The 19373-nt window shown below is 58.5% G+C and overlaps 1 protein-coding gene across 1 annotated transcript in view; it reads left to right on the forward strand.

The window, feature by feature from the left end:
- Positions 1-19373, forward strand: part of USP22 (ubiquitin specific peptidase 22) — a 40106-nt gene that overhangs the window by 16053 nt on the left and 4680 nt on the right. The window contains exons 2-8 of the mRNA XM_051839773.3: positions 1095-1227; positions 8912-9025; positions 9803-9904; positions 10328-10497; positions 13044-13191; positions 14148-14253; positions 15447-15605. Coding sequence (XP_051695733.1) covers positions 1095-1227; positions 8912-9025; positions 9803-9904; positions 10328-10497; positions 13044-13191; positions 14148-14253; positions 15447-15605 — 932 coding nt within the window. The remainder of the gene's footprint in view (positions 1-1094; positions 1228-8911; positions 9026-9802; positions 9905-10327; positions 10498-13043; positions 13192-14147; positions 14254-15446; positions 15606-19373) is intronic.

The raw sequence follows: 19373 nt of genomic DNA on the forward strand, positions 1-19373 counted from the left end.
GGGAAGACTAAGGAAGGTTTTGAGCCAGCGTTGCGGCGTGGCGGGTTAAGCTGCAGCTTGCGGCACCAATGTTCTGTCTCAGCGCTGGTTTGAGTCCCGGGTGCTCTTCTGGTCCAGTTCCCTGCTAAGCGCCTGGGAAAGCAGCAGCTGGTGACCCATGTGTTTAGACCCCTTCCACCCACGAACGAGACCTGGATGGAGTTCCAGGCTCCTGGCAGCTATTTGGAGAGTGAACCAGATGATGGAAGATATCTCTCTTACTGTCTATGTGTGTCACTCTTCCAAATAAATGAATCTTTTTTTTTTCTAAAGACTTATTTTTTATTTATTCGAAAGGCAGAGTTAAAAGGAGAAAGAGAAAACTCTTCCATCTGCTGGTTCATCCCCCAAATGGCCTCAGTGGCTGGGGGTGGGCCAGGATGAAACCAGAAAACAGGAGCTTCTGCCAAGTCTCCCACATGGGTGCAGGGCCCAAGCACTCGGGCCATCTTCCACTGCCTTCCCAGGCCATTAGCAGGGAGCTGGATCAGATGTGGAGCAACCGGGACTTGAACCAGTGCCCATGTGGGATGCAGGTGCTGTAGGCTGAGGCTTTACCCACTACGTCACAGCGCTGGCCCATAAATCTTTCTGTAAAATGAATGTCTGAATAGTTGTCATTCCTACTATATTTATTAGAGGGACTTCCGTGTGTGTGTGCGCACACTCCTGGAACTGCTGTCAGCGTGGACTCGGGGTTTTTATTGAGTATAAATAGCTCATTCTTCTGAGAGTCGCCTGGGGACGTCCTGCCCCGTGTCCTCACCCTGTGGTGCTGAGCCTGCCTTGTCCTTGGGGGTCTGAGCATGGAAGGCGGCTGTCCTGTGCCCGTCTCCCTTTCTGCATCCTGGGTTATCCCAGCTGGGGCGCTGCTGCCTGCATCCAGAGCACCCTGGCATGAGCCGCTGTGCTGCAGGGGGCGACTGCAGGCCAGAGGCACCCTGTGAGCTCTCAGGGGCCAGGCATGGGCACTGGAAACAGCCCAGCGGCTTGGGGCTTCTTGGTTGGGTGTCCCCTGTCACGTCGCTCGCTAGTTCTCTTTCTCTGCGTTGCAGGCCAAGTCCTGTGTCTGTCACGTGTGCGGCGTCCACCTGAACAGGCTGCACTCCTGCCTCTACTGCGTCTTCTTCGGCTGCTTCACCAAGAAGCACATCCACGAGCACGCCAAATCCAAGCGGCACAACCTGGGTGAGCGCCTCCCGCCGCGGGGCTGGCTTTGCAGTTCACGCTTCCCGACCCGCACCCCTCCTCTGACCCCACAGGACTTGTGCAGGAGCAGGCGTCCAGCCAGCTGGCTTGTCACGATTCCCAGCCTGAGAGAGAACAAGGCAGGGGGGTGTCTTCCAGCCATGGGCTCCCTCCCCAAATGACCACAACACCCGGAGTTGAGCCAAGTTGAAGCCAGGAGCCAGGAACTCCTCCTGGGTCTCCCATGCGGGTGCAGGAGCCCAAGCACTTGGGCCATCTTCCGCTGCTTTCCCAGGTACATTAGCAGGGAGCTGCCTTGGAAGTGGCCCTGTAACATGAGATGCATCCACATTGCAGCTTAACCCGCTGGCCCAAATCTATCTCACATACTTAAAAATTCCAACCAGGGGCCAGCGCCGCGGCTCACTAGGCTGATCCTCCGCCTGTGGTGCTGGTACCCCGGGTTCTAGTCCCGGTTGGGGTGCCGGATTCTGTCCTGGTTGCTCCTCTTCCAGTCCAGCTCTCTGCTGTGGCCTGGGAAGGCAGTGGAGGATGGCCCAAGTGCTTGGGCCCTGCACTCGCATGGGAGACCAGGAGGAAGCACCTGGCTTCAGGTCGGCACAGCACGCTAGCCGTAGAGGCCATTTGGGGGGTGAACCAACAGAAGGAAGACCTTTCTCTCTGTCTCTCTCTCTGCCTGTCCAAAAAAAAAAAAAAAAAAAAATTCCAACCAGTCCTACTTTCTGGAAGTCACATAAGATAAAATTAAGCTTTGCTCTTGGTTTTGTTCTCTGATGGGTCGTTAAATATTTTCCCAGCAGAGCAGCCTTTTTAAATGCTTGGGGGCTTTCTGAGGGTCTCCCTTCGGAACAGCACCAGCAGAAACGAGCCAGGGACAGCTGCTCTGGGGGATGCTCGTGTGATCCCAGCAACTCCAGGGGGAGAGATTTTTTTCATGTCTTTTTTTTTTTTTTCCCTAAAGTTCTGTAAGCTTGCACTCCCTAGAAGTCCTGGCTGGAAACAATATTAGGCAAGGTTGTGTATTAATCCCAGTTACTTAAAGCTGCACATACAGTAAAGACTAAATCCCGGCCGGTGCCGTGGCTCACTAGGCTAATCCTCCGCCTTGCGGCGCCGGCACCCCGGGTTCTAGTCCCGGTCGGGGCACCGGTTTCTGTCCCGGTTGCCCCTCTTCTAGGCCAGCTCTCTGCTGTGTCCAGGGAGTGCAGAGGAGGATGGCCCAAGTGCTTGGGCCCTGCACCCCATGGGAGACCAGGAGAAGTACTTAGCTCCTGCCATCGGATCAGCGCGGTGCGCCGGCCGCAGCGCGGTGGCCATTGGAGGGTGAACCAACGGCAAAAAGGAAGACCTTTCTCTCTGTCTCTCTCTCTCTCTCTCACTGTCCACTCTGCCTGTCAAAAAAAAAATAAAAAAATAAAAATATAAAAAGACTAAATCCCAGGGTTTTCTTTTACTGTTTTTAAAAAATTTTATTTAGAGGCCGGCACTGTGGTGTAGCGGGTAAAGCCACTGTCTGCAGTGCCAGCAGTCCATATGGGCGCCAGTTCAGGTCCTGGCTGTTCCATTTCTGATCCAGCTCTCTGCTCTGGCCTGGGAAAGCAGCAGAGGATGGGCCAAGTGCTTGGGTCCCTGCACCCGCACTGGAGACCTGCAAGAAGTTCCTGGCTCCTGACTTTGGATCAGCATAGCTCTGGCTGTTGCAGCCAATTGGGAGGTGAACCAGCAGATGGAAGACCTCACTCTCTTTCTCTCTCTCTGTTTCTGCCTCTCCTTCTCTCTCTGTGTAATTCTTTTAAATTTATTTGCAAAAATTTTATTTATTTACAAGGCTGAGCAATGGGGGGAGTGGGAAGGAGAGATCTTCCATCCACGGGTTCACTCCCCACATGGCTGCAACAGCCAGGGCTGGGCCAGGCTGAAGCCAGGAGCTCCATCTGGGTCTCCCATGTGGGTGCAGGAGCCCAAGCACCTGGGCCCTCGTCCACTGTTTTCCCAGCCACATTAGCAGGGAGCTGGATCAGAAGCAGAGCCGCTGGAACTCAGACTAGATGGGAGCATCACAAGCAGACGCTCCACCCGCTACATGTCGGTGCCGGCTGCCAGTGCTGGCCTCTTAGGTTGATGAATTACAGGGGAGGCACCCCAGGGGCAGTGATGGCGTCCTGTGCTTTCCACCCTGTGTGGCTGTTTCCTGTCTCGTCTGAGTCCTGGCAGTCCAATCCACTCTCGGGCCTGGGCTGCCACTTGGCATGGTGGAACGGCCACAGCAGGTGGGCTGTGGATTGGGACTTAGCGTTATCTGCAGCTTCTCACTGCTGCCCACAGCCGTGTACAGAAACCATGGCGGAAGTGTGTGCTGTGTGCCAACTCTGACAGCCCTGTTGGTCGGCAGTGCCTTTGCTTTTGCCGGAATGAGCAGGTGCCTATGACGTTTGCTTTAAGAAAGCAGAAGCCTGGGGCTGGCATTGTGGCGTGGCAGGTTAAGCTGTGGCCAGCGTCCCTCATGGGCGCCGGTTCCAGTCCCGGCTGCTCCGCTTCAGATCCAACTCCCTGCTGCTAGTGCACCTAGGAAAGCAGAAGATGGCCCAGGTGCTTGGACCCCTGCTCCCACGTGGGAGACCCGGAGGAAGCTCCTGGCTCCAGCCTGGCCCTGCCCCAGCTGCTGCAGCCATGTGGGGAGTGAACCAGTGGATGGAAGATTGCTCCCTCTCTCTAACTGCCTTTCAAATAATAAATAAATCTTTAAAAATTAAAAAAAAAAGCAGAAGCCTGAACTGGGAAGCAGGAGCAGCTTCTGCTGTGATGGAGTTCCTCTGGAAGACTGTGTGTGGGGGTGGGGTGTGTGTATGTGTAAAACTGTGTAGGGCTGTGTGTGTGGCTGTGTAGGTGTAGGGGTGTGTAGGTATGTGTATGTACAGGGGTAGATGTAGGTATAAAGATGTGTTTGTAGGTGTGGGTGTATAGGTGTGGGTGTGTACAAGGGTATGTTTAGGTGTGTGTGTGTACAGGGGTGCGTGTAGGTTTAAGAGTGTATGTAGGGATGTATGGGTGTAGGGGCATGTGTGTAGGTCTAGGGGGCATGTCTGTGTGAGTGTGTAGGGATGTGTGAAAGTGTAGGTATAGGTGTGTGAGTGCGTTCTAGGGTGTGTGAAGGTATAGGGGTGTGTGTGTGTAGGTATAGATGTATGTGTGTGAAGGTATGGGTGTGTGTGTGTGTGTAGGTATGGTGTGCATTGGTATAGGGGTGTGTGTGTAGGTATAGATGTGTGTTAGGTATATGTGTGTAGGTATAGATGTATGTGTGTAGGTATGGGTGTGTGTGTGTGTGTGTGTAGGTATGGTGTGCATTGGTATAGGGGTGTGTGTGTAGGTATAGATGTGTGTTAGGTATATGTGTGTAGGTATAGATGTATGTGTGTAGGTATGGGTGTGTGTGTGTGTGTGTGTAGGTATGGTGTGCATTGGTATAGGGGTGTGTGTGTAGGTATAGATGTGTGTTAGGTATATGTGTGTAGGTATAGATGTATGTGTGTAGGTATGGGTGTGTGTGTGTGTGTAGGTATGGTGTGCATTGGTATAGCGGTGTGTGTGTAGGTATAGATGTGTGTTAGGTATAGGTGTGTGTGTGTAGGGATGGGTGTGTGTGTGTGTAGGTATGGTGTGCATTGGTATAGCGGTGTGTGTGTAGGTATAGATGTGTGTAGGTATAGATGTATGTGTGTGAAGGTATGGGGGTGTGTGTGTGTGTGTAGGTATGGTGTGCATTGGTATAGCGGTGTGTGTGTTGGTATAGATGTGTGTGTGTAGGTATCGGTTGGGATCATGGTTGCTTGTCTGTTAGGATGCGTGCACACTCGGGAACACGGCACTGCCTGCTCCTTGTGTTCCGTGCTCCCTCGTTGGGGTCATCCTCGTCCCCTCTTGTGTTTTATTGAGGAACAATTTTCCCTTTCACTTCAGAACCACTTTATAGGATGAAATAGATACTGAATCTGAAATCTGTTTATTTTGGTAATTTTCCCTTACTGGTCTTTGTGAGGAAGAGCAAGCTCAGTGTAGATTTAATTATGTTTTTGAAAGTTAGAGTTGCAGAGAGGGAAAGAGAGATCTTCCACCTGCTGGTTCACTCCCCAGATGGCCGTAACAGTCGGTGCTGGGCCAGACTGGAGCCAGGAGCTTCATCCAGGCCTCAAATGTGGGTGCTGGGCCCAGACACATCTGCTGCTGCTTTCCCCCAGGGAGCTGGATTGGAAGTGGAGCAGCTGGGACACAGACCAGCACCTATGTGGGTGGGATGCCAGTTTTGCAGGCAGTGGCTTTACCTGCTATGCCACCACGCTGGCCTCCATTGTGTATTGGTTGTTTTTGGTATTTTTAAAAATTTATTTTATTTATTTGAAAGAGCCACAGAGAGGAGAGAGAAAGGGAGAGACCCTCCATCCACTGGTTCACTCCCCAAATGGCCAAAACCACCAGGGCCTGGCCAGGCGGAAGCCAGGAGCCTTCTCCAGGTCCCCGACGTGGGTGCAGGGGCCCAAACACGTGACCCATCTTCCACTGCTTTTCCACGCCATTAGCAGGGAGCTGGACTGGAAGTGGAGCAGCCGGGACCCAGACTGGTGCCCACGTGTTTCTGTGTCCCGTCATCCTGCTGGGTTGACTGGTTTTCCTGTGTCCCGTCATCCTGCTGGGTTGACTGGTTTTCCTGTGCCCCATCATCCTATTTGATTGGTTTTCCTGTGTCCCGTCAACCTGCTGTTTGATTGGTTTTCCTGTGCCCCATCATCCTGCTATTTGATTGGTTTTCCTGTGTTCCAGGAATGAATCCTGTCGGGCCTTAGGGTGCTTGAAGGTGCTGCTGACTCCATTGCTGGTGTTTTGGGGACTGCTGGCTCTGTGTTTGTGGGGGGCGGGGGCGTTAGCTGTGGGCTTCCTGTGGTGTCTTTCTCTGCCTCTGTCCTCACAGGCTGGGGTAGGCAGTGCCTGGCTGACTGCTCTTGGTGGTCAGGAGTTGTGGGTGCAGCCACATGGCTCTGGGGTCCCGACGCTGACCGAGTCCCCCTGTGTCTCAATGGGGCGGCTGGCTGGGGTAGGCTGTGGGTTTCAGGGGTCTTTCTCGTGCAGGCTCCTGGTGTGCAGCCGCTCGGGGTGTCCTCGCGCAGGCCTTGTTGTTTTGGCAAAGGTCTCATTGCTAATTCTAGTGGTCTGTGTTTCCCCGTCCGCCCAGCTAAATGCCAGTGCAGTTGGTCCTCTGAAACCTCTTGGCTCCGGCGGTTTTTCCCAGTTGGTTTTCTCTGCTCTGTGTCTCGTGTTTCCACTCTGGTTATTTCCTTCCCTCCGCGAGCTTTGGAGGTAGTTGACTTTTATTTATCTGAAAGGCAGAGTTACAGAGAGCGGGGGATCTTCCATCCGCTGGTTCACTCCCTGAATGGCCACAATGGCCAGGACTGAGCCAGGAACCAGGAGTTTCCTCCAGGTCTCCCATGCGGGTGCAGGGACCCAAGCACTTTGGGCCATCTTCTGCTGCTATCCCAGGCCATCAGCAGGGAGCTGGATGGGAAGTGGAGCAGCCGGGACCCGACTAGGCGCCCACACGGGATGCCGGCGTCGCAGGTGGCAGCTGTACCTACTGCACCACAGCAGCCCCTCGTTTTCATTTGTCCCAAGGTATTTTCTTCCCTCTGACTTCTTCTTTGACTCACTGGTGAGCACTTGTGTTCAAACTCCACATGTTTACCAGTTTTCCAGCTTTTTTTTCTTCTGGCTCCATCCTCACGAGCAGAAGTCGGTTCTTTGCTCCTCTCCCACGGCTGCCAGGGAACGTCCGCCAGTTCCCCGAGAGCTCATCAGGGACAGATAAGGCGCAGCTTGGGACACCTGCATCCCGTGTCAGGCGCCTGGGTTCAAGTCCCGGCTCTGCTTCTAATCCCAGCTTCCTGCTCACGTGTCCCCAGAGAGACAGGTGGAGGTGGCTCAAGGAGTTGGTCCCTGCTGTCCAGGATGGACCTGGATTGGGTTCCCAGCTCTCTGTTTAGGTCTGGCCCCGGCCGTTGCACATACTTATCTTTTCCAGTAAAATGGATGGAGAAGGACTCTGTGCCTTCCAGAGCTGGAGCTCTGACTGTCCGCTGTACACGGGGGCGCCTCTCGCTGCTGGCCCTGCTTCCCTGAAGAACCCTCACCTGAGCCGCAGGCTTGTCTCCAGCGCAGGTTCTGTTCGCCGTCCGCCTGCCGGGGTCCACGCACAGGGCGCCTGGCAGAGCTCGGGATAGCCACAGGCGTTTGTTGGACCTTGTCAGTGGCTCGAGGGGGTGATGGGAAGCCCTGGGATCCTTGGGTTGCTCTTTGTAGCGTTTAAATGGCAATGCTTAGCTGCTTTTATAGGCCCGTCAGCGATATGGGCTGTGAACTGGAGCCGTGCAGTAAAGTGAAGCCATTTTTTTTTTTTTTTTGACAGGCAGAGTGGACAGAGAGAGAGAGACAGAGAGAAAGGTCTTCCTTTGCCATTGGTTCACCCTCCAATGGCCGCCGCTGCCGGCACGCTGCGGCCAGTGCACCGCGCTGATCCGATGGCAGGAGCCAGGTGCTTCTCCTGGTCTCCCATGGGGTGCAGGGCCCAAGGACTTGGGCCATCCTCCACTGTACTCCCAGGCCACAGCAGAGAGCTGGACTGGAAGAGGGGCAACCGGGACAGAAACCGGTGCCCCTACCAGGACTAGAACCCGGTGTGCCGGCGCCGCAAGGCGGAGGATTAGCCTAGTGAGCCGCGGCGCCGGCCTCAAACAGGTTTCCTTTTAAAAATCGGCTTCACGGGCTGGCGCCGCGGCTCACTAGGCTAATCCTCCGCCTTGCGGCGCCGGCACCCCGGGTTCTAGTCCTGGTTGGGGCACCGGATTCTGTCCCGGTTGCCCCTCTTCCAGGCCAGCCCTCTGCTGTGGCCAGGGAGTGCAGTGGAGGACGGCCCAGGTGCTTGGGCCCTGCACCCCATGGGAGACCAGGAAAAGCACCTGGCTCCTGGCTCCTGCCATCGGATCAGCGCGGTGCGCCGGCCGCAGCGCGCCGGCCGCGGCGGCCATTGGAGGGTGAACCAACGGCAAAAGGAAGACCTTTCTCTCTGTCTCTCTCTCTCTCACTGTCCACTCTGCCTGTCAAAAAAAAAAAAAAAAAAAAAAAGGAAACCTGTTTGTCGGGAGAGGCTGAGAGGGGGCGCACATCACTGGTCAGGGGCTAGGAGGGACAGCAGGTGTTCTGAAGCGGCGCTTCCACCTGCTGCATGGACCCCCCACATCCCGCCCCCCACATCTGATACTGCCTGGAGGGGCCCAATTCCCCTTCCCCCTTTATTTTTTTGGATCGTTGAGAGTGCGCCTGTCTTCCAGGTGCTCAGAGGCCTGGATCTTCCCTGTCTCTGGAATAATTAAGAGCCCAGGCATCAGTCCTGTTGCAGGAAGTCGAGGTTGAGACTAGAAAGGATCTTACCTCGGAGAGTAGCAAAGAGCTTCCAGCAGCCTAAGTAGCCATAACCATGGTAACCGTGTGTTAGGGACAGAGCGAAGGTCTCCTCCCCGCCCAGCCCTCACCTGCCCGGGGATTGGTGTCTGGTCCCAGGGATGGGGAAGTGGCGCAGACGGCCGTGCTGAACCCCCTCGCTGCTCTCTTCTAGCCATCGACCTCATGTATGGTGGCATCTACTGCTTCCTGTGCCAGGACTACATCTACGACAAGGACATGGAGGTCATTGCCAAGGAGGAGCAGCGGAAAGCCTGGAAGATGCAAGGTTTGCTGTCACCTGGGCCGCCCTGCCCCGGGGATGCCGCGCGCCCCAGGGTCCCCTCGTGCCTGGCAAGGGCAGAGCTCTTGGAGAAGAGAAATGAGGGCAAGCCGGGGACCCCCACTCACCCACTGCTTACCAAGGGAGACCGTGGTGATGGCTGCCTCCTGTCCAGGGCTGTCCTGGAGAGCCGTCTCCTGGGCGCGTAGCTCTGTCCTTTCCCTCTCAGAAACCCTGTGACGTCCCCAGTGAGTGCGGGTCAGTTACTGGTTTTGTTTGGAACGCTGAGACAGTCGGCTGGAGAGCCCAGCTGCCGGCCACAGAAGCGGCAATTCTGTGCCTGTTCTCGGCACGCGCCCACCAGGAGCACCTGCTCGCGGTCTGGGCGGCCTGGCCCGGCACAGGGGGCCGTCCAGGTCACAGGTGTCCCTCTGTGCTGAGCTCCAGGCACGTCACTGGGAGCACACGCGTGCTCATCTGACTGACAGGTGTCCAGAGGCCCCCACCTCTTGTTTTTTAATTTTTAAGTTAGTTTATTTTTATTTGAAAGGCAGAGAGGAAGAGCTAGTTCTGCCCGCATCCCCACAACAGCCAGGGGCCGGGCCGGGCCGAAGCCGGAGCCTGGAACTCCATGCAGGCCTCCGAGGACTTGGGCCGTTGCCCGCCGCCCCGGGAGCTGGGTGGGACGCAGAGACGGGGCTCCGACGTGGGCCAGGCGCCCGCCCCCGCCGCTGAGCTCCTGAGTGTGTGTGTTCGAGCCCCGGCTCCGTCTGCCTCCGCCAGGGGTCGGGGAGAAGTTTTCCACCTGGGAGCCGACCAAACGGGAGCTGGAGCTGCTGAAGCACAACCCGAAGCGGAGGAAGATCACGTCCAACTGCACCATAGGTGGGCGCGGGCCCCCTCCTCCTGTTCCTACGGAAGAGGGGTTCGAGGAATTCTGCCCCGACGTGGGGCGGCGGGGCGGCGGGGCGGCCCTTGGCGCAGTGCCTGGAGAAGCGGAGAAGCCTGACTGCCGCCGCCATTGTTCTCTTGCTTCCTGAATGGGTGGGTGAAGGAAGGTGGGGACTTCTGCAGGCGGGTGCAGCCTCAGCACCGCCCCCTCTGCCGTGGGTGGGCGGAGTTCAGATGCAGCCCCGCCCCTCCACTGTGGGTGGGGGGGATGTCGCCCCTTCTGCCATGGGTGGGCGGAGCTCTGGCACGACCCCGCCCCCTCTGCCGTGGATGGGCAGTCCTGCCGCAGCCCCGCCCCTCCGCCACGGGTGGGCGGAGCCGCGCTCGGGCAGTGACCCCCGTGTGGCCTCCGTGCAGGTCTGCGGGGGCTGATCAACCTGGGCAACACCTGCTTCATGAACTGCATCGTGCAGGCCCTGACCCACACGCCGCTGCTGCGCGACTTCTTCCTGTCCGACAGGCACCGCTGCGAGATGCAGAGCCCCAGCTCCTGCCTGGTCTGTGAGATGTCCTCGCTCTTCCAGGAGGTGAGTGCCGCCGACAGGCCCCCTCTGAGCTGGGGCAGCGCCCTTGTGCACGGCGTGCAGTTTCCGAGGGAGAAGCTGGGAAGGAGGCATTGGGCAGGGGGCGGCTTGTGAGGGCCTGGCCGGGACTCTGCTCTCACCCTTCTCCCTTGTCGGCCGTTCCGTGTCCCAGGGAGGCGTGGCCACGTGCACATGGCCGTCTTCCTATGGGGGCTGCCTCGGAGCTTCTGCCCTGCCTGGCAGGCTCCGCCGCTTGATCTGCTGGCCGCTGCATTGGGGGTGCCTCACCAAAGGTCGGAGCCACACAGCTCCAGACGCGCTTTGGCAGGGTTCTCAGAGCCCAAGTCACCTGGCTGGTACCTGCCCGGCAGATTCCTGGAGGAGTCCAGGATCATTGGGGGCATGCAAACCCAGCTGGGTTGGACAGAGCATCCGGCCTGCAAAGCTGAGGTCACCTCCTGCCGGGCCCCTTCTGGAGCAGTCTGGCCGGCCTCTGGGCTGATCTGTCCCCTTGCCACACACCTGCACTAAGCCCATGACTGCTGGGCCTGGAGCTGTGAGCAGACTGACCGGTAGAGAGCAGGACACAGCTGGAAATCAGCTGAGGTTGTGGTGGCACTAGTTTGTCTGTTTGTTTTTAATTTTATTTTATTTGAAAGGTAGAGTTAGGGGGAGAGAGATCTGATTCACTCCCCAAGTGACCACAATGGCCGAGCTGTGCCAGGCCCGAAGACAGGAGCCAGGAGCTTCCTCCACATCTCCCCCATGAGTGGCAGGGGATTTGGTCCATCCTCTGCTGCTTTTCCAGGCGCATGAGCAGGGAGCTGGATCGGAAGTGGAGCAGCTGGGACTCGAATTGGCGGCCACGTGAGATGCCAGCACTGCAGGCGGGCGGCTTGACCTGCTTCGCCATGACGCTGGCCCGTGTTGCTGATTTTGCCAGGGTTGCTGTGCTGGTGCTTAACACAAATGCCGCCGTGCCAGTGGGAGTCTCCGGGAAGCCCATGCAGTGGTTAAGCTGCTGTTTGGGGCGCCTGAATCCCATATTGCAAGGCCTGGGTGCCAGCCCCACTGCATCTCCCAGTGTCCTGCTAATGTGCTTCCTGGGAGGTGGCAGGTGATGGCTCAGAGGGGTGGGCCCCTGCCACTCACGTGGGAGACCGGGATTGAGTTCCCGACCCCTGGTCTCAGCCTGACCCAAACCTGGCCATTGAAATGAACCAGCAGATAGGAACTGTCTGCCTCTTTTTTTTTTTTTAAGATTTTATTTATTTAGTTGAAAGGTAGTTACATCTTCCATCCTCTGGTTCACTCCCCAAATGAGCCCTGCTGCGACAGGCAGGGCACAGTCAGGCTGAAGCCAGGAGCCAGGAACCAGTGCTCATAAGGGATACCAGCCTCACAGGCAGTGGCTTAACCTGCTATGCCACAGTGCCGGCCTCTCCATGAACTTGGGCACTTTCCTGGGCGCGTTAGCAGGGAGCTGGATCAGAAGTGGAGCAGCCGGGACTCGAACCGGTGCCCATGTAGCATGCTGGTGCCTCAGGCGGCAGTCAACCCACTGTGCCACAGCACTGGCCCCTGTCTTGTTGTTTGTTGAACTCAAGTCTATCACAGTATAGTGGATGTCAGTACAGTTTGCCTTTCAACGCATAGATCATGAATTTGGACAAATGGGTGGTCGTGTAACTCCTGCCACACGCAAGACAGCAAACGGGGCTGGCGCTGTGGCGTAGCGGGTAAAGCCGAGCATTTTTCTTAGCTGCCTCTGACCGGGCTGAGGAGCCTCCGGCCAGCCTCACCTGTGGGGAGGGTGAGGAGTAAGTCCCAGCTCTGGTCGGAGCTGTGGCTCCGGCTGTGCGCTGAGCACTGGATTCTGATTTAGAAAGAGGATGTCCCCCGGGGCGAGGGGGAGCGCACCTGCTGCTAGAGCCGTGCGCTTGCTGTTTACAAAAGGGGGCTTTCGGAACCCTCGCCCCGCGGTGTGCGGTGTGCGGTCTTGGTGGCTCCCCCTGCGTGAGCTCAGGTGGCCGTGCCTGGAGGACCCCTCTCTGTCGCTGGGGCAGAGGCCCTCCGCCGTGTTCGTGGAGAGGCGTGGCCTTCCTCGTGTGCGTTTCTGCCTTGGCATTCTGCGTGGGTGTTTGTCCAGTGGCCAGTGCAACGGTGGCACGTTGCGCGTCGGCAGCTCAGAGAAGTTCCGAGTCAGCCCAGCACTTGCAGAGCGAGTGGCGGCGTCCCAGCGGCGCAGTGAATTCTCCTCCCCCGCAGCTGAGGCGTGGGCGCATGTGTCCCGTGGAGCTGTCCTCGGCCTCTGTGGTGTCACGGGCACAGACCCCAGCCGGCCCCTCTCTCCCCACGCCCACACTGTGCCACTGCATCGGTAAACCATCCACACGCCTAGTGCGCCAGGGGGTGGGTGCATGTGTCCTGGGCCAGTGAGTCCCTCTGGGACTAGCGGGCCAAGCACGTGCCCCTGGATTACCTCTGGTCAGACGAGCCCCGGGCCACTCCCGGCAGCCCCACAAGTGTCCCCTCTTCTCTCTGAGCAGTTTTACTCGGGGCACCGGTCCCCACACATCCCATACAAGCTGCTGCACCTGGTGTGGACGCACGCGCGGCACCTGGCCGGCTATGAGCAGCAGGACGCGCACGAGTTCCTCATTGCCGCTCTGGACGTCCTGCACCGGCACTGCAAAGGTGGGCGGGGAGGGGGAGCGGAGGAGCAGGGGAGCAGTGAGGGTGCAGCAGGGGAGGAGGTGGGGGGTGGCCCCCCAGATTCCTGCTGCGCCAGCACAGTTGTGATGTTTGCCAGTAAGGCGCAGGCTGCGATTCCCCCCAGCCGTCTCGATGCTGGCCTCTGACCCCCACGTCCTATTGCAAGCAGTATCCCCCAAGCCCTCCAGCCCTCCCTGGCCCCGTGGCCGGTTCTTCTTGATCCCAGCCAGGGGCTTCTGGTGTAAAACCGATTCTCTGGGATGTTTTTTTGGAACTCTCCTTCTCCCACCACGTGGCCTCCAGGTGGGGCGCCCTCATGAGGGCAGGTTTCCAGACGGACACCTCCTGGCAGGGGTGGGGGAGTATGGCTGAGCCACTTGAGCCACACTGGGCCTCTGCCTGCCCTTCTCCCCGTGGAAGTCCCCGTCTGGAGGGTCCCCACGTGGGTGGGGGTGGGGCTCTAACCGAGGAGGTCTCGGGGACTCACCCTGTGGGAGAAGCTGCTCGCCGTGGGCTCCTGCAGCTTCCGGCCGCTACGGCAAGTTCTCAGCAGAGCTGCTTTTTGTCCAAGTTGCCGTGCTTGCAAAGATCAAGCGCTGTCGGCTGTCTGCACCTGGTGCTCCTTGTCCAGCTCAGGGATGGCTGTGCCCATGCCTTTGGTCCCTGCCCCATGGTGCCCTGCGGCTTGAGAACACCCACTCTTAGATAAGCGGGCCCTCCGTCAGCTGCTGTGGTTTTGGGTTCTGCTTTCTGGGCACCCTGATTCCTGCTGAAAAACGCTGAGGCAGGGGGTGGGGGTGTGGGTTAGGGTTTCCTGCCCAGGCCGTCTGCCCACGCTCCAGGCAGCCCTTGTGGGCTCGCGTGCCCCTCGGGGCCCAGGGAGCCTGCCACCTTGGAGGGTGCAGCTGCTAAGCCCCAGCGCCGTGCTCTGTCCCCAGGTGACGATAACGGCAAGAAGGCCAACAACCCGAACCACTGCAACTGCATCATCGACCAGATCTTCACCGGCGGGCTGCAGTCGGACGTCACCTGCCAGGTCTGCCAGTGAGTGTCCCGGCCGCCAGCCCCTGCCCGCACGGCCTCTGTGTCCTGGCCGCCAGCTCAGCCTCTGTGTCCCGGCCGCCAGCTCAGCCTCTGTGTCCCGGCCGCCCGCGCGGCCTCTGTGGCAAGGGTGGCACCCAGTTTTTTCGGGCACTCATGGGAGCATCTGCAACAGCCTGCAGGCGAGGGACAGGTGTTTACTTACACAGCCGAGCCTTGTCAGGCATTGAGATGAGACAGCCCAGCAGGTGCCGAAGGTGGGGTGAGGGGTCGTGCCGGGTCGGCCGGCGGCGTGCTCCCTACACCCTCGGTGCCGGGCACAGCTGTGTCCTGGACGCAGGCTCGTCCCCTGGCCCCCGAGCGCGCAGGTTTTGCAGCATCACGGGTTCCTCTGCGTGTCTGCTCACAGTCCCAGGCTGCAGGCTCAGGAAAGAGTCCTTTGTTGGCTACGTTGTAGAGTCCTGCAGTCGCCCTCGGTGCACACTGGAGGCGTCTAGTCCCCGAAGCCCTGGCCCCAAGCCCTTGAAGTCGTTTCAGTGTCTGCCGTCTGTGTAGGGCGGAGCAGGTGCTGCGCAGGCGCAGGCACGGGTGCAGGTTTTTTTTTGTAAGTAGCAGAGACGGTCCTGGGCCTTGGCTCTGAGCAGCTTGTGCCCGCCAGCTGACCATGAGCTACCAGGGGGAATCTCCGGGTTTACTTCCTCTTTGCATATCTCTCCAGGAAATTTCCATCCTATTTCTACTGTAAGGGCTCTGGGCAGGTGCTGGCTTGCTTTGGTGCAGCACCAGCTGCCCCCTGCAGGGGCTGCAGAGCCCGGCCACTGCCTTCTCAGCCTGAAGTGTGCCTTGGGGTCTCCGCTGTCCACGAGGGGGCAGTTCCCAGATAGCAGCGGGGATCCCGAGGCTCTGGACCGAGAGCCTGGAGTGTCCACTTTCAGAAAACCCCTAGGTGCTGGCCGTGATCTGCTGGCTTGGGAGACTGTTATTTTCCCAGCAGCCTTTGCCTCCCAGGCAGGACTCGGATCCCTGGCAGGGGCTTGGAGCCCCAGGCTTGTCTGGCGTGAGCGCTGCTGCTCTGTCCTGGCCTGGGAGGGCCTAGGGCAGGGCACATTGAGGGTGGGGTGGGCGATGGGGGCGGGGCACTGTTGGGGGCGTGGAGGCGTTGGTCCTCAGTGCACCTGCACCTCCCTCTGCTCCAGTGGCGTCTCCACCACCATAGACCCCTTCTGGGACATCAGCTTAGACCTGCCTGGCTGCTCCACTCCCTTCTGGCCCCTGAGCCCCGGCAGCGAGGGCAGTGTGGTGAACGGCGAGAGCCACGTGTCCGGCACCACCACGCTCACCGACTGCTTGCGCAGGTAAGAGGCCTAGCCCTGGCATGGGGCCAGTGCCGGCCAGTGCCAGGGGGTCTTGGGAAATTTCAGAGGAGGCATGTGCTGTGAAACAACTACACGTTTCGCACTGATCAAACCATTTTTTTTTAAGATTTATTTATTTGAGAGGCAGACAGAGAGGGCTTCCATCCACTGGTTCACTCCCCAAATGGCCAAGAAGGGTGGAGCTAGGCTGATCCAAAACCAGGAGCCAGGAGCTTCTTCTGGGTCTCCCACACGGGTGCAGGGCCCCAAGGACTTGGGCCATCTTCTACTGCTTTCCCAGGCCACAGCAGAGAGATGGATCGGAAGTGGAGCAGCCAGAACTCGAACTGGCGCCCATATGGGGTGCCGGCACTGCAGATGGCGGCTTTACCTGCCATGCCACAGCACCAGCCCCTTGCTACCTTTTTATTTTAATTTTTTTAAAAGATTTATTTATTTATTTGAAAGTCAGAGTTACACAGAGAGAGGAGAGGCAGAGAGAGAGAGAGCGAGATCTTCCATCCGATGGTTCACTCCCCAATTGGCCGCAATGGCCGGAGTTGCATTGATCCAAAGCCAAGAGCCAGGAGCTTCTTCCGGGTCTCCCATGCAGGTGCAGGGGCCTAAGGACTAGGGCCATCCTCCACTGCTTTCCCAGGCCGTAGCAGAGAGCTGGATCGGAAGAGGAGCAGCTGGGACTGGAACTAGCACTCATATGGGATGCCAGCACTTTAGGCCAGGGCGTTAACCTGCTGCAACACAGCGCCGGCCCCTACCCTTGCTACCTGTGTTTTTTTTTTTTTTTTTTTTTTTTTTTTTGACAGGCAGAGTTAGACAGTGAGAGAAAAAGGTCTTCCTTCTGTTGGTTCACCCCCTGTGTGGCCGTTACAGCTGGCACTGCGCTGATCTGAAGCCAGGAGCCAGGTGCTTCCTCCTGGTCTGCCATGCGGGTGCAGGGCCCAAGCACTTGGGCCATCCTCCACTGCACTCCCGGGCCACAGCAGAGAGCTGGACTGGAAGAGGAGCAACCAGGACAGAATCCGGCGCCCCAACCGGGACTAGAACCTGGGGTGCCGGCGCTGCAGGTGGAGGATTAGCCTATTGAGCCACGGCGCCGGCTGTAATGAGATACTTGGCCACTGCGGAATTGACTTAAAAAAAAAAAAAAGCTCTCACCCGCCTCTGGCCTCTGGTGAGGACCCTCCAGGGAGCAGGTCAGGATCACAGCAGCACAGTGAGGGGGTGGGGGTGGCCTGGGTGCACACCCATAGGGCGGGGCCGCAGCTGGGAGAGCTGACCATGGTCCTGTGACCACCCCCCGACCCCTTCAGTGCCACCAATAAGCACCTTGCAGCAGGCCCCACCTCCTAAAGGTTCTGCCACTGCCGATGGTGCCACCCTGGGGCCCACGCCTCCACCTCCAGGGGACGCACACAGGCCTGCAGCCAGGCCCACACCTCCACCCCTAGGGGACGCACACAGACCCGCAGCCAGGCCCACGCCTCCACCCTCAGGGGACACACACAGACCTGCAGCTAGGCTCATGCCTCCACCCTCAGGGGACACACACAGACCTGCAGCTAGGCTCATGCCTCCACCCCCAGGGGACACACACAGACCTGCAGCTAGGCTCATGCCTCCACCCCCAGGGGACACACACAGACCTGCACCTCCACCCTCAGGGGACGCACACAGACCCGCAGCCAGGCTCATGCCTCCACCCTCGAGGGACACTCACAGACCCGCAGCCAGGCAGGTAGAAGCAGTGGCTGAGCCAGCATCCAGGACCAGGCCCCGAGCAGGGACAGCGCCCTGAGGACAGGTAGAGCCTTCGCTGCACTTGGTACCCAGCAGGCGCTCCTAGGTTGTGGCTGGTCTTTTGCTCGATGAGAGGCTGTGTCTGCCTCCCGAGCTTTGCCTGGCTCCTGAGCGGCTCTCCACCTCCAGTCCCGGGAAAATGAGAGAGAGAGCAGATCTCGAAGCTTCCTGGCCCTCTGTGGGTGACGGGCAGTGCCTGGCTGTGAGCTAAGGGGCCAGCCCCTCTCGCCTGGGCACCTGCAGCGTTTTCTGATTCATCCGTTTACGAGGTCGTCTGTTGAGGCAGGTGCTAGCATTTGGGGTGCACCTCTCAGCCCTGTGGAGGCCCCTGGAAGCCTCCCCTTGTTCCCCCTTCCCCTGCAGTGGTCAGCGGTCACTGCCAGTGCGGACGGGCTGCGACGAGAGCTGCCCAGCCTCGGTTATCTCGCTGCCCTTGTCAGCAGGACCAAAGCTGCGTGTGTATGTGTGTATGTGTGTGTGTGCCCGTGTGTGCATGCCCGTGTGTGCATGTGTGTGTGCAGGACCAAAGCTGCGTGTGTATGTGTGTATGTGTGTATGTGTGTGTGTGCAGGACCAAAGCTGCGTGTGTGTGTGTGCCCGTGTGTGTGTGTGTGTATGTGTGTGCATGTGTGTGTGTGCAGGACCAAAGCTGCGTGTGTATGTGTGTGTGTGCGTGCCCGTGTGTGCATGTGTGTATGTGTGTGTGCACGCGCGCGCTGTTGAACATGATGTCAGCCTTGCTTCCCAAGTGAAAGGCCTGAAGTGGGCTCTCCGCAGCTGTGACTTAAGCAGAGCACTTTGCCGGAGTCCTCGCTGAGTCACATACGTCATGAAAGGGGGAGTCGCCCTTTGCGGTTGGGCCAGCGCAGGCCGTGGGGTGGGGTGGGGTGGGGTGGGGGTGGGGAGCACCCCCTCAAAGGCTCGCTGTGGCTGGTTTTGTTTTGTTTTAATTTATTTATTTAAAAGGCAGAGTTTTACAGAGAGACAAACAGATCTGCCTTCTGGTTTGTCCCCCAAATGGCCGCTAACTGCCAGGGCAGGGCCAGGCTGAAACCAGGAGCCTGGAACTCCGTCCTCGGACTCGCACATGGGTGGCAGGGGCCCAAGCAGTCTGGCCGTCTTGGGCTACCTTTCCAGGGGCATTAGCAGGGAGCTGCATCGGAAGTGGAGCAGCCAGGACTCGAACCAGGGCCCACGCGGGATGCTGGCATTGGGGGCAGCGGTTTAGCCTGCTGTGCCACGCCGGCCCCTCCCTGAGTTTCTGTGTGTGTGTGTGTGTGTGTGTGTGTTTATTTTAACTGCATTTGAAAGACCAGCAGACACAGAGGGACAGGGAGAACTACCATCTGCTGTTTCACTCCCGGAACGCCTGGCCAGAGCCAGGAGCCAGGAAGTCAACTCAGGTCTCCCATGTGGGCGGCAGGGGCCCGAGTGCTTGAGTCGTCACCATCTGCTGCCTCCCAGGGTGTGCATCAGCAAGAAGCGGAATCAGAAGCCGAGGACTGCAACGGCCCAGGCTGGAGCCAAGAACTCCATCCAGGTCTCCCACGTGGGGGCAGGCGCCCAAGCACTTGGGCCATCTTCCACTGCTTTCCCAGGTGCATTAGCAGGGGAGCTGGATCTATAAGTGGAGCAGCCGGGACTCGAACCGGCGCCCATATGGGAAGCTGGCATCAGAGGTGACAGCTCAGCCTGCTGCCCCTCAGCGCCAGCCCCGACGCAGCCTTTCTGACATCACAGACTCTTACCCGGTTTGGACTGTTGCAAGCAAAGCTGCCGTAGATTTGTGTACGGTTTTTGTGTGCACATTGCATTTTGATTTCTCTGGGACAGACTCATCTGCTGGGTCGTATGGCAGTTAGAGACCCGTTACCTATTCCCTGGCCCTTTGCTGCAGCCAGAACATTGAAGGTGAATATTTTTAGAAGCGCCAGGGGAGAAAAGATGGAG

The sequence above is a fragment of the Oryctolagus cuniculus genome, chromosome 17 (genome assembly GCF_051225735.1).
Source record: "Oryctolagus cuniculus isolate XC-2025 breed Fujian yellow rabbit chromosome 17, ASM5122573v1, whole genome shotgun sequence".
In the NCBI taxonomy this organism is placed as follows: Eukaryota; Metazoa; Chordata; class Mammalia; order Lagomorpha; family Leporidae; genus Oryctolagus; species Oryctolagus cuniculus.